At 35.8% G+C, this 12,346-nt stretch overlaps 1 protein-coding gene across 1 annotated transcript in view; it reads right to left on the bottom strand.

Annotated features, from left to right (window-relative positions):
* Window positions 1–12,346, bottom strand: part of ABI3BP (ABI family member 3 binding protein) — a 135,799-nt gene that overhangs the window by 74,401 nt on the left and 49,052 nt on the right. The window contains exons 11-15 of the mRNA XM_057364125.1: window positions 7,892–7,972; window positions 6,500–6,574; window positions 3,980–4,045; window positions 3,409–3,483; window positions 1,112–1,186 (exon numbers count right to left, since the gene is read on the bottom strand). Coding sequence (XP_057220108.1) covers window positions 1,112–1,186; window positions 3,409–3,483; window positions 3,980–4,045; window positions 6,500–6,574; window positions 7,892–7,972 — 372 coding nt within the window. The remainder of the gene's footprint in view (window positions 1–1,111; window positions 1,187–3,408; window positions 3,484–3,979; window positions 4,046–6,499; window positions 6,575–7,891; window positions 7,973–12,346) is intronic.

Raw genomic sequence — 12,346 nt, 5'->3', positions numbered from 1 at the left:
TCAGGAGCTAAATGGCTCTACATCAGCAGAAAAATGCCTAAATTCACCAAAACACTCCTTACATTTCCTTACATTTTGAGAGATGCAAACAGTTCTTGCAGAGGTAACATGGCAACTAAGAATCACACCACTGTAGTTAGAATTCAAGGTCTTATCACACTTTACARTCAATGAAATCCTTCATTCTGTGGAGCAGAAATACTGTCCCTGGCACTAATAAAGCACAGTGCATAGAATTTCTTCATTTCTAGAGAAATGCTTGGAAACAAGTGAGAAGAGGAAAATCTTCCACCGAATTCTAGCACATCTTACAAGCTGCACTTGTACAATTCAACGTCTCTTTGTGCACTGAAGAACAAGTGCCTTTACTGACCTTCTCATACCCTGTTACCCTAATTTTACCCAGGGAGAATACACAACCTAATACATAAATGTGACAAATCTAGACTRTGTGTACTCACTGGCACTCTGCATCTTTGCCCATTGCTTTGGGCTTGGCCTCAGGTTTAAGGGAGGCAAGGCCTGTGACAGTTTACAAACGTGCACATGGATGAAGTTCGTGGCAATAAGGAAAGGGTGCTGAGGGATTCCTCTGGGWTATTTTGATATTCCCAGTCTTTGGAAATGGAAACCCTTCTGTTCAGTTCCCTTCAAACTGTTTTTCTAATATCAATGACTCACAAAACAAAGTGGTTTTATTTGCTTAAGAACAACAGATAAATCTTTTTTTTCTGCCTGTGTTTTTTTTCTGCACTTTTCTAATGTGCAAAATGAACAAATTTGGTATGTTAGAACTTATTTCACCATTCCTAACAATGGGCCTCCATATATATATATATATATATATATATATATATATCTCCGTGTATACACGTAATCCTTCACAAGAAAGCCTGGACAAATTAGCTAATTGTTTACCAACATTAAAAAAAATTATCATTGCAATATTTCATTCCAAATGTCTCAAACATTGCAGCAGATGCAACTAGTTTCTGTTTCTCTAGCTTTATGCAGAGCAAGTCAGAATAAACCCTCCATTTATCAAAGCATTTCTGTGTCTTTTGAGAGACTGCCTAGATGTGAGAACTACAGAGAAGAGAGATATTGTTACCAGGTGAGATTGGTGGCATTTCTGGCATGCCAGATGTTGTGAATCTTGAAGAAAGAGGCTCCTTTTCACCTAAATCTGAAAAGATAATGAGTTAAAAGGCTTAATTGCCTCAGGGCTACCTGGATATTTCAGGACTTGGCACACAGATGTTGCATTGTTGAAACGGAAGCACACAGAAAATTTCTTGCAAGTCAGCTGGGCATTACTCTGCCTTATGCACTGTGAGGCTGTTGTGAAAGTCAATGTGGAAACCAGGCAACCTAATTATTCATACTAATGAGAATTCCTACTGTTACTTAATAATCTTAGCATATTATGCATGTCAGGTAGTAAAAAAAAAAGCACCTTTGGATCCAGAAAATGGTCTGTAGGTCAGCCTTTTCACAGAAACAYTATACAGAAATATATGTGTAATTTTTTTTATTCCCTCTCACARTGAAGTTCTCTCAACACAAGGCAAAAAGACCCCAAAACTGAGAAAGGCAGGTCCACAGCTGGGAATCTAAATAATGAGAAACCCAAACAGAACCAGCTAAAAGGAACTCTCCTCTTTACCCTGATCCTCYATCTACAAAGATGAATGATGAGGGCAGATGAATTGTAGTTTAGTTGGAAAGGTCTGGCCTTAGATGTGTTGACWTTTTTAGTTGAAGACAATAGCTAGGAAAAATCACAGCAAACTCTATGCAAACGTTGAAAAGAAATCATAGGGAGAAATAAATGAAAAAAATTATTACTAAAAAGCATCATACTTTACTTGACTGTAACAGCCTCAAGCCTTGGAAAAAATAATTCTTTTCCTGACACACTCTTTAATCAATATTGCATTATTCTGCTGCAGACTTGCTTTTAATTTGTGCTCTGCCTGATCCCAAGAATGAGGATGTTGATACAGAAGTTGAAAAAATAAGGTGTAGGACAACACCCAAGGCAAGCAGTATGCGATAGCTGTCTGAAATAATCAACGTGAAATCAAAAATGACCTTTTCAGCACCAAACAATCAAAACGGTATGCTTCTGAAAGAATATTATTATAATTTACCAGTGCCTGGTATTTCTGAAYAGATAAAAGTTTAGGGAGTAAAAATAGCATGAAGAAAGTCATGTGAAGCTGGAAAATAAATGCAAAAATAATGCTGTATTGTTTTGATGTGACAAGAAACATTCTGCAACAGCATCATATTCCTCCATGAGCTGACAAAGTTTCTGAGTAATATTTAACTCATTATGTTCCACAGAAAGGTAGAATCTGAAATGTACGATAACTGATTGAGTGGGACTTAAAAATTATTCCCAAAAATGTGCATTAATGTACAGATATATAATTCAATTAATGATCAAATTGTTATCAGAATCACACACAAAAAAAAGGTGAAATTTAGAGTTACCAGGGGGAAATACAAGGCTGTTCAAAATAGGAGAACAAATTATAAATAAAAAGTGGAAAACTGGGACTGCACGGAATTTTTTTCTAGGATTAGGAAGGAGGATATCCTCATGCTGAAACTGGAGAAGCAAAAAGAGTGACAAGACTGGAACTGGACTACATGAAACATAAAAACTGTCTTTTGTCACACGTGAATGGCTGACAGTTGTAATTAATTTCCCCCACTATAATGGATTTATTTTAATGTTAATTTCTTCCAAAAACTTATGCACCAGGCATTACACTACTGGCATGCTAATGAAATGAAATCTTTCCAACTGGCTCTCATTTAATTAATTTTTTTTCCACTTCTTCTGGAAAACTGCCAGTTGCCCCAGGCAAATAATATCTATAAAATAAGAGGAACACATAATAGAAATTTTGCAAGGACCAACTAAARAGCACCTGAATCTTCAGTGAGATGTTTTTATAGTGTCAGTTTAGAAACCTGGGCAGAATTATGTCTATGTTTATACAGAAAAGCTAAAAGAGCTACAATTTCAAAACATGTTGGAATTTCTTCAGTTTCCATTCATCTCTTATGACTTTGAATCCTTCAGCAAATCAGCATATTCTACTTATGAAACTTGGGTGTAGACAGCCCTATTTAAATTTGATATTTACAGTAAGTCCGATTTAATTTTAAAACTAAGAACTACATGCTGTTGCCAAACATGGGAAAGCCTCTGAGCTACTAATTTAGTGTTTCGTATAAAATGCCATAAAGAGATCTGATACTTGATGYAGCACTTTCATACCAACATTTGTTCTTCATTTATGCCAGACTGAACAAACTATTTAATGAGAGGCACTACGTCTCCTCCAAAAATTCTCAAATGTCAGGAGGATTAACCTTAGGAGAAACCATTACCGGATTGGGTTGGTTGCACTTCTATGGTACCAGACGTTTTGGATCGTGGAGAAACAGTCTGTTTTTCCTCAAAAGCTGAAAAAAAGAATCTAAGCTTAAAATGCTGAGAGGGCTGTGACTCGATGGATTAGCATCAAACAGATGAGTGAAGGCTGTGCAGCTCCAGACAACGCCAACACAAAGCTGAGCAAGATGGCAGATGGACTAAAGCGAGATGTGAGACAAGGACTGTGACAAGGGGAGCTGGTGGCTGGAAATACAGGTCATGGAATGCAAGTTCCACATGCTTGAAGGAACTTTGACCAGCAAGGAACTCTCTCTTATTCACTTTTCYGGTAATATTATTTGCAGTTATACTGAAAATAATAAGGTAATGATGAGATCTGACAACACTGTTTTTAAGCAGTTGTTAAGCTGACAAAAAATGCATTTTTCACGTGGTCACACAGACATAAGAATGGTGAATAAGCAGCTCTCTGTGAATGGTGGTAGCCAAGACTAATATTTGCATATCAACATGATGCTATGATAATGGAAAAAAAAGAAATCACGGAACTAATCTGCTAATTACCCATTTCCATCTCTCTCGTTTCTGCAGAAGGTAGAGATAAGGGTTTCAAGGCTGGACTCTGAGTAGCTAAGAGCAAACATGAAACAAAATTTTATCATTCTAAGACAGGCTTYCTTCTTGCAAGTGATAAAAAATCTAAATTCAACTGTAACTAACAAGTTTTTGTTTGGTTTGAATACCTTTTTTTTTCCCTTGATTTCTACCCCATCCATATGTGGGCATAACTTATCTAATCAAGCTGAATCCTTATTACTTTTGAGTATTTATTCACAGTGAGGCAGCTACAACCCAAACACAATACTTTTGTTATTCACACCACTTGCAGGTCTCTGTAAACTGGTCACTACTGCATTACATATAACTATTTTTAAAGGAGTTGCAATGGAAAAAGATAAGAAATGAGTAGCACAATGAAATCAGGGAACTAATCATAGAAGTTAGTAAACATCACCTATTATCTGTTATTTGTAATGAAGACTATGACAAAGACCTTCAGGTTACTTAACTTTGAAGTATGGATAACTGGGAATGTGCTTTAATAAAAATGAAGTCAAGATGAAACTGGGCATTGTCACCTAAAGCCAGTATGAACAAGCTTCCAACATCTGCAGGTTTGGCACAGCTGTCCTGCTTCCAGGACACAGATCCTACTCAACTGCGTGTGCTGGCCATAAGTACTATTCTTTCTGGTCAAAACCCCCWTTCAAATAATTAGGTGTAGAGTTCATTTTTAGTACAGGCAATATGAATACATSCCAAAAAGTGAACAGGCTTTTATTTCATRTACTAGCTCTTTTCCATCTACTTTYGATCCATCTTATCACATTAACAGCTTGGATCCTGGGTTACTATCCTGTACTCAGAWGCTGGACCACTGTAGGTCCCTTGCAAATGGGACCTATATTTACAGAAAAGATATATATTTACASAAAAGAAAATACCACCAACAAAAGACAYAYGATTCACAGCTTTTGGCAAAAGCTKCYATTGATCCATTTACATYCAGTAAGAACTWTGAGAGATCTCCCRAAGGCAGCAGACCATTGAAGGTATGCTAACKAAGTTATTTTTTCAGAAACATTTGATTCAAATAAACTGGCCACACAGGATGTTTACAAAATAAAGGAGAGATCTYCCTCTAGCACAATCAGGATAGAAAAATAAAGAAAAATTTCTTCAGGGGAACTAGGACAGAATACAGGTCAGACACAGTTGAACTTCATAAATTAAATTTTGCTTTCTTTGCTGATTTCATGACAGTGGGTGATCAAGGCATGCAGAGGCACAGTGCAGAGAAATGTCCTCTGTATAACCAACCCCTCACTGCCACAAAATATCTTTGACCTCAGCAGTGMCTTCATGGGGAGCACAGATGCTCCAGTTGACCAGGGACTGGGCTCAGCCTCACATAATGAAATACCGCTTTCGCCAAGTGAAACTACTCAGCAGGAATGGAGGGCATGAGAACAAAACTAGACTAAATATTTGAATGAAACTCATATTTCCCCACAGATGTTGCTATTATTCTACCTTTATCACTGAGAAAGAAAAAAATACTTCATATCCCTAATAWTTTTCAGCTAAATTTGTACCAAATAGGTTCTTAAATCACCATGTCTCCCTCTCTCCAGTGCTGCCTGTAATGGGAGTTAACCAAATGCCTTTCACCACAGTGAAAACAAATGTCTCTCCCCATCCCYTCAAACATATCTTGAAAAGAGCAGTCAAAAAAACCCCTGTCAAATTAAGAACAAATTGTAAAGATTATTTACATGCTCCAGAGAATCTGCTTCAACTATGCACTTCAAGAACTAAGAGATGTTCTTGGAAATTATTTTAAAATTTGGCAACCTACTTTAAGCAAAAGTATGCCATCTAAATAAGCCAGCACTATTCTATGATAACGTCTTGACTAATGCTAAATGAAATATAACTCAATCTGATTCAAGGGCACTCCAGGTAACTGGTGTAACAGCTGTTAAGAAAGCAGCAATATGCAATTGTTTTGGTAGAATGAGCTATTTATGAGTAACCCAAACACAGAGAAAATACAGGCCTGGTTTGAAACCAGAGGTCTTGAGAAAGGGAGACACAGGGTTCAATGTGAAGGAACAGAGGCATGAGATGGTAAGAGATAGGGTTTAGGGCTGGCACAGGATACCCCCTACTCAATAATGTCAGCTGTAAAAACTGCACATGTAGAGCTGGACAAAAAATAATTTAGGGCAACAACAAAACCACAGAAACAGTACCTAACATAAACAAATGGCACCCTACACAGTGGATTCACATCTGAGATATTTCTCAGAGAAAGAGAGAAAGGATCAACTTCCCAGCACAGGACTCCAGATGCTCACAACTTGCTGAAACATCCCCACTCATCACCAACACAAGCATCAAACTTAGGGCCCAGTCATGTAATGGAAAGGTGTGTAATTCTGTTACATCTCTGACTGGGGCAAGTTCTGTGAAGATAATTTTTCACCAAAGTTTACTCATATTTACAAAGGAAGTAATTACCAAGTTCTGYCAATGGACTTTTTGGAGCATCAGGGACTCTGGGTCCAGACGGAAGTAGCTGTATTTCATTAGAAGCTATGATAAAAAAATAACCAAAACTTTACTTGATTAAGAATACTACAGAGCACACCATGGATTTATATTTGGCTTATACCACCCACTCCTGAAAACAATGATGTTTAATAAAAATAAAAAACTATTTCCAACCCAGAAAAAAAACCCCTATAAATTGTCACTTTAAAAGTAATATGGAATATGAAGGAAGTACCATTTTCCCCTAATTGTTAAACAAAGATCTATCAAACACGGGAATTTGCCAATGAACAGCTATCAGTCACTATGAGCACCTAGTATAAAATTAATCAATGATACATCTTGATTTATTTTCATATTTTGATCTTTGAAACATAAAAAAACAAGGAAAGTCGAGTATGGTTAAAMAAAGCTGATAAAAAGTTAAAATGAAATTAGATTGACCAGTGGTTTTTCTGGAATTCTGGAAATTCTGGAAATCCGCTGTCAAATGTAAATGAAAAAAAGAAAAAAATGAGAGTAAGACATTAACATGTGTCAATAGGATTATGTAAAATAAATTTATTGAGAAGCATTAGCAGTCCTCTTCATGGAAAGATCKGCATTTCAGTCCTGCAAACATTTCTGGTCCTTCCCTTTATCATACATCCTCCTGTATGCAGGCCATCTGTCTTTTAGAAAAATCTAATCAAAGTTGAAAAAAAAAAAAAAGAAACACAACCTCAAGTTTAGATTTGTCTTCATAATTTTACATGGSTCAGGCAATAAAGTACAAGCAATAAAATCAACATTAGAGAATTTAGAAYTCTGAAAGTCAGAACTAAATAGGTGTTACACCAAATCACAAAACTGACAACACAACATTGAGACAAAAAATGAAAAAATCAGTAGAGCTTCTCTTTCCTTCAAGGAAAATAGAATTATATCCCATTATATCCCATCACAAAATATAAATATTTCCTTAGTCATTGCTGTTGATATTACCTAAATGAAYCTGTAATCAGAAGAAAATCAAGGAGGTAATAATTTCAGTTCTGTCATTGAGGTAATTTTACAGATGAAAAGTTTACGGTATGTCAACCACGCAGATCACAGAGAGAGAAAGCATTGATTTGAAAAATAAAATTGAATCACACAATCAAATCTGTGAAAGCCACAGTTCAGCCAGAGCTAGGTGCATCCTGCTTTACAATTCATTCCAGCATTAGTCACTGGAACTGCAAAGGAACCAGGATATTTTCATCAGGACTTCCTTTGGTGCCAAGAAAAAGAGGATGCAACAAGCAGTAGAAAAATTCTGCTGGAAGTAAAAAAAGCATTTAATGTAGAAGGAATATAAAAAGCAGCAAAATTAGTTACCCAGTATGTTTGGAGTTTGCACCCATTTGGGTCTAGGCGTTGGTCTAAATTCTTCATGTCCAGGTGTTTTCTTGCCTTGAGCTAGAAGAAAGGAGTTCAATGTAATTTTAAATCCCTCGGAACATTTCTTTATCTACTGTCCAAAACCTGCTGCTTTTCTTACCACCATTTCATGTCACATTATTAGAATGATTCCTACAGCAGCTCATCTCCTTCCTGATTAATGTTTAATTTTGTTTTCAGATGTGAAATCCATATGATGTTTTGTATTTTTTTTGCTCAAGTTTTATATTAGTGAAAGAAAACATAAGTCATGAAKAGCAAAGTTAAGGTGAGAAACTCACACTGTACTACTGTTACATCCTCTTAAATTCATTATGATATAGATTACAAACAAGATCCATCACATCACAAAGTGTATTTACAAATATTTTCCCATTAATTCTGAATGGTTTGTAATCCTTTTAAGATGAAAAATTCCAGGAACATAACAAATACTCACCTGTAATACCTCAGCTCTTTAATTTTTCTAGTAATAATGGAATAATGATTTTGATTTCTTTTGGGAGAAAATTCATTCACAAGAAACACTGAAGCAACAACTAATAAACCTGTACCTCAGAGGCAGTTCAAAGGTAACATTTCTTATTGGTGAGGTGTAATAAAGAAAAAAAAACCCCAAACAATCCCCTACCAAGAGCAAACACAGAGCTTATTATGCTTTGGATTTTTTTTTTTAGAGGTCAAAGGGTTTACACTCAAATGAAATGTGTCTTGTCAGCTAAATTATCTGCAAAAGCAGAACAAGCATGCCTAGAATTGGAAAAAAAGAAACCGAGCTCTCAGTTTTGCACAGGCAGATATTTTTGCTAAAAGAAAAAAAAAAAAAAGGATACACGGAGAAGAAAGTTTAGGCTCTGAAAGCTAAATTAGAGAAAAGAGAAATGCCTCTGACTGTTYGCATGGAATACAGCAAGAATGCACTAAGGCAACATTTCTTAAACTGTGTTTACTCCAATTTCTCTTGACCCTCTTATCATCTACAGCTGCAATTCAGATATTCTGATGAAAAAACCAATTTCACTCCTCATGAGCACAAGGGGAACCCTTCAGGAGCCAGAAGGAGGGCAGGAGGAACAGAACTTGGGAAACGGAAAAAAGGTGTTATTGCAACTATACATTAACCCTGGGTAATAGATTCACAGGTAACTCTTCATTTCAAGCCTATTCTGTATTTCACAAAACTGATTTGCCAAATATGTAATATAATCCCTTATGTAAAGAAATAAATAGCTTTTCCCCTTTTATTTATTTATTTTTTTATTAATCTAGCTTTTTTATGGCCTAGATCAATGTGCTCATGTTTCTAAGTATTGGTTGGCTCCAWTTGCCCTGTGAAGTTAACAGGAAGACTCACTTAGTGGAGAAAAAAATTGTAGCAGCAGTTTGAGGTATATTAGACAGCAATTCAAAGATTGAGGAAAGCACTACAGATTTSTGCTGTTGTGTCAAGAATAAATTAGTCCTGAGTGGAAAATATTGTAACAAGCCTGGCAAAAACAAAGAATGAAAGAGCTTACTAACAAGTTTTTCCATGGAAATGCATGCCAGGGGAGGGGAGGATTGAAATTAAGCAAATGATGGGATGTCTGGTTGACAAATACATGAAAAAAGGTCACTAAACTGTGTCACATCACAAAACACACCCTTTGATAAACAGCCAGTGGAACACAAGAGCAGCCCAGCTCACAGAGCCTTTCAGACAGACTGCTTGCTGAAATACTTGGAGCTCCTTCTTCCCTTTTTGCATGGCTGATGACACAACAGCTGCTGCAGCACAGAGCTCCTTTYAAATCAATGTTCTGTTGCCAGTCTGGCACCAGTCCTTAAACCGTCCACAGCAAATAATTATTATTGTGCCTTACTCAAAGACTCCAGTATGATTTTTCAAATAGCCATATCTGAATGAAATATAACAAAGTAGAACCTATTGCTAAACTCAATTAATTATGGCTATATACTAAATTGTCTCTCAAATGCAACCCTTCCAAAAGGTTGGTGTTCAGATCTCTCACTTAAGCTACTCATCTAAATCWGGCTAAAATGCTTAAGTATTCGAGCTATTTTTCCATATGACATGGCAAGACAGAATTACACTCAAAGAACATTTTTCTTCTTAAGGATTCGCTTTTACTTCCCTGTTTCCTGATGTTCTTTTTTTTTCTCTTTACCTGAAATACTGTAACCGTAATGGATACACTCTTTAATGTAAAGAGTGTGACATACTCTAACATGAGGCARTGGTGCTGAGATGAACAAATAATATCTGAAAGGAATGGTCACCAAAGGAAAAAAAGAAACTGAAGCAAAACCACAAAAGAAGCTTGAAATGGAAGATAAAAATTGTTCTAAGTATTATAGTAATTATTGGTGTGACAGTAATAAGAATGTGTTTAATTGTAAAAAATGGGTACTAAATTGTTACCAAAAAAACCAAGACTTGGCAATTATTACCAGTGTAAGGAAACACTATCCAATTTCATAAACACACAATTTTGGGCTATGTCTGGACATGACAATGGTTATAGTTAGAATTTCAACATGCTGGTACATAAATGCAATTATGGAATCCAAAGGAAAGGAAATTGAATGAATCAATGCTCTCCTCCACAGGTTCCCCATTTCACCCTGTTTAGCTGATTGATCAATACATTCCATCACAAGGAATGTTATATTTCTGGGATTTGAGGATTCGGATTCGCCAGAGGGCCAATCATATCCATGTACTCAGTTCTCACTTTCACAAAAATGCTAAAATTCTAGAAAATATACTTGCAGATTGACTGTTCTTAGAYAGTAAATAATAAAAATATAAATTACAAAACCAAAACAAAACAAACCCACAAAAAACAAAACAAAACAAAAACYCCAAGGTAAATAGTTCCATAAAATAGCCTCAAAATTCAATCCCACAAGAGACCTTGAACTCAAAGGGAAGCCAAACCAACCAAACAACCTAAAAAGACTCCTTATGGCTTTCTAAAATGCATCCACACGTTTTCAATGCATCCTTTGATAATAATTTCTTGTGAAGACACATCTTTTTTTTTTTCTCCTAATATTTAGTATGAACAGAAAAGATCTAGCCTTATGAAGGTTTTGCAGAAAGGAAGGGATGGTTTAAAGTAGAATTCAGCAAATACATTTATTTATTGAGTAGAAAATACAATTCTTCAAACATTTTCACAGAAAAAATTTAAAGGATCTATCAGTTAGTCTGAAAGATTGTTGTCAATGATTACATGATCTTGCTGCATTTCTTTACCCTAAACCTTTTCAATTTCCTGTGTATTTTTTGGGACAGTTTGTTATTCTTTCTTTTTTTTTTTAAGATTAAGATGGTGCAATTTTTAATATGCTTAAAGAATAAAATAAACACAATTATATTTAAGGGCAGTATCTTCATGAATTGTGTGATGTCAAAGAAACAACATGCTACACCACTTCATCCAGCCAGGAAAAATCTGATAGATACAGTAATGTCAGCAAGATCACATAATACATCTAAACAAAACCAAAGCAAACCTTTGGTCAATGTTTCCTCAAATTCCTTTTTCATTTTAAATTCTTGCCGCCATTCAAGCATCCCATCTTTCTTTTAGCAAAGCAGCTGACAGAAGCCAAGTATTGTGACAGCAGAATCAAGACTTCAGACTCAGCTATAGGATTAGAGTCAGGCTATAKAAAATGAAGACAGGTATACACCTTCTTAAACCATTCTGAAATGGGGATAAATAAAGTGGGTGAAAAGTTAATCTTCATCWTTTGACTCTTAACAATTYAGCTCTTTCCAATCTTTTTCCCCCWCAGACTGAAAATATTAAAATACAGGACTCTACTTGTCACACAAATTCATAAAGCAGTCCTTCTAGTTACACCGATTTTTTTTTCCTAAGCAAGTGGAGCAGCAAATCTTGCAGTATTTAAAATTTCACTTTATGGTTTTGAACAGTTAAAATCTGACTATGCYCTTTTAAATAAGTGATATTTTTTTTCAGTCACGAGTAGATGACAAAAAGCTTCAATCTTCCAAACATACAAGCTAATATACATTTCACAGACACAGAGCCTATGGTCAGATGTTATATTGCTTTCTCATGCATTTATATTAATAGGACCACTAAGTCCACAGGGAGAGTGTGGTTAAGATTAATGTGTTCAGAACTGAACTGAAACGGAAGATTTTGATGTTATCCTCTGCACCCCTGAAGTAGAGCCTGTCACTATTCCATCTAAGCCTCATGCATCCATTTCACACAATCATGTTCTTACCCTTAATTTTCTTCTTCATGTATTTCACTAAAGTCAGAATCTACAGGTGGATCACAAAGAACCTAATTTTGCCGTTGTTCACAATTTCAAGGCATCCATCATCTCAGAAAGATATGGTTTTAA

Source organism: Malurus melanocephalus, unplaced genomic scaffold (genome assembly GCF_030028575.1).
Source record: "Malurus melanocephalus ecotype Western Australia unplaced genomic scaffold, MMel_1.1 scaffold_36, whole genome shotgun sequence".
NCBI classification, from domain to species: domain Eukaryota; kingdom Metazoa; phylum Chordata; class Aves; order Passeriformes; family Maluridae; genus Malurus; species Malurus melanocephalus.
This window is presented reverse-complemented; position numbering and strand designations above follow the sequence as displayed.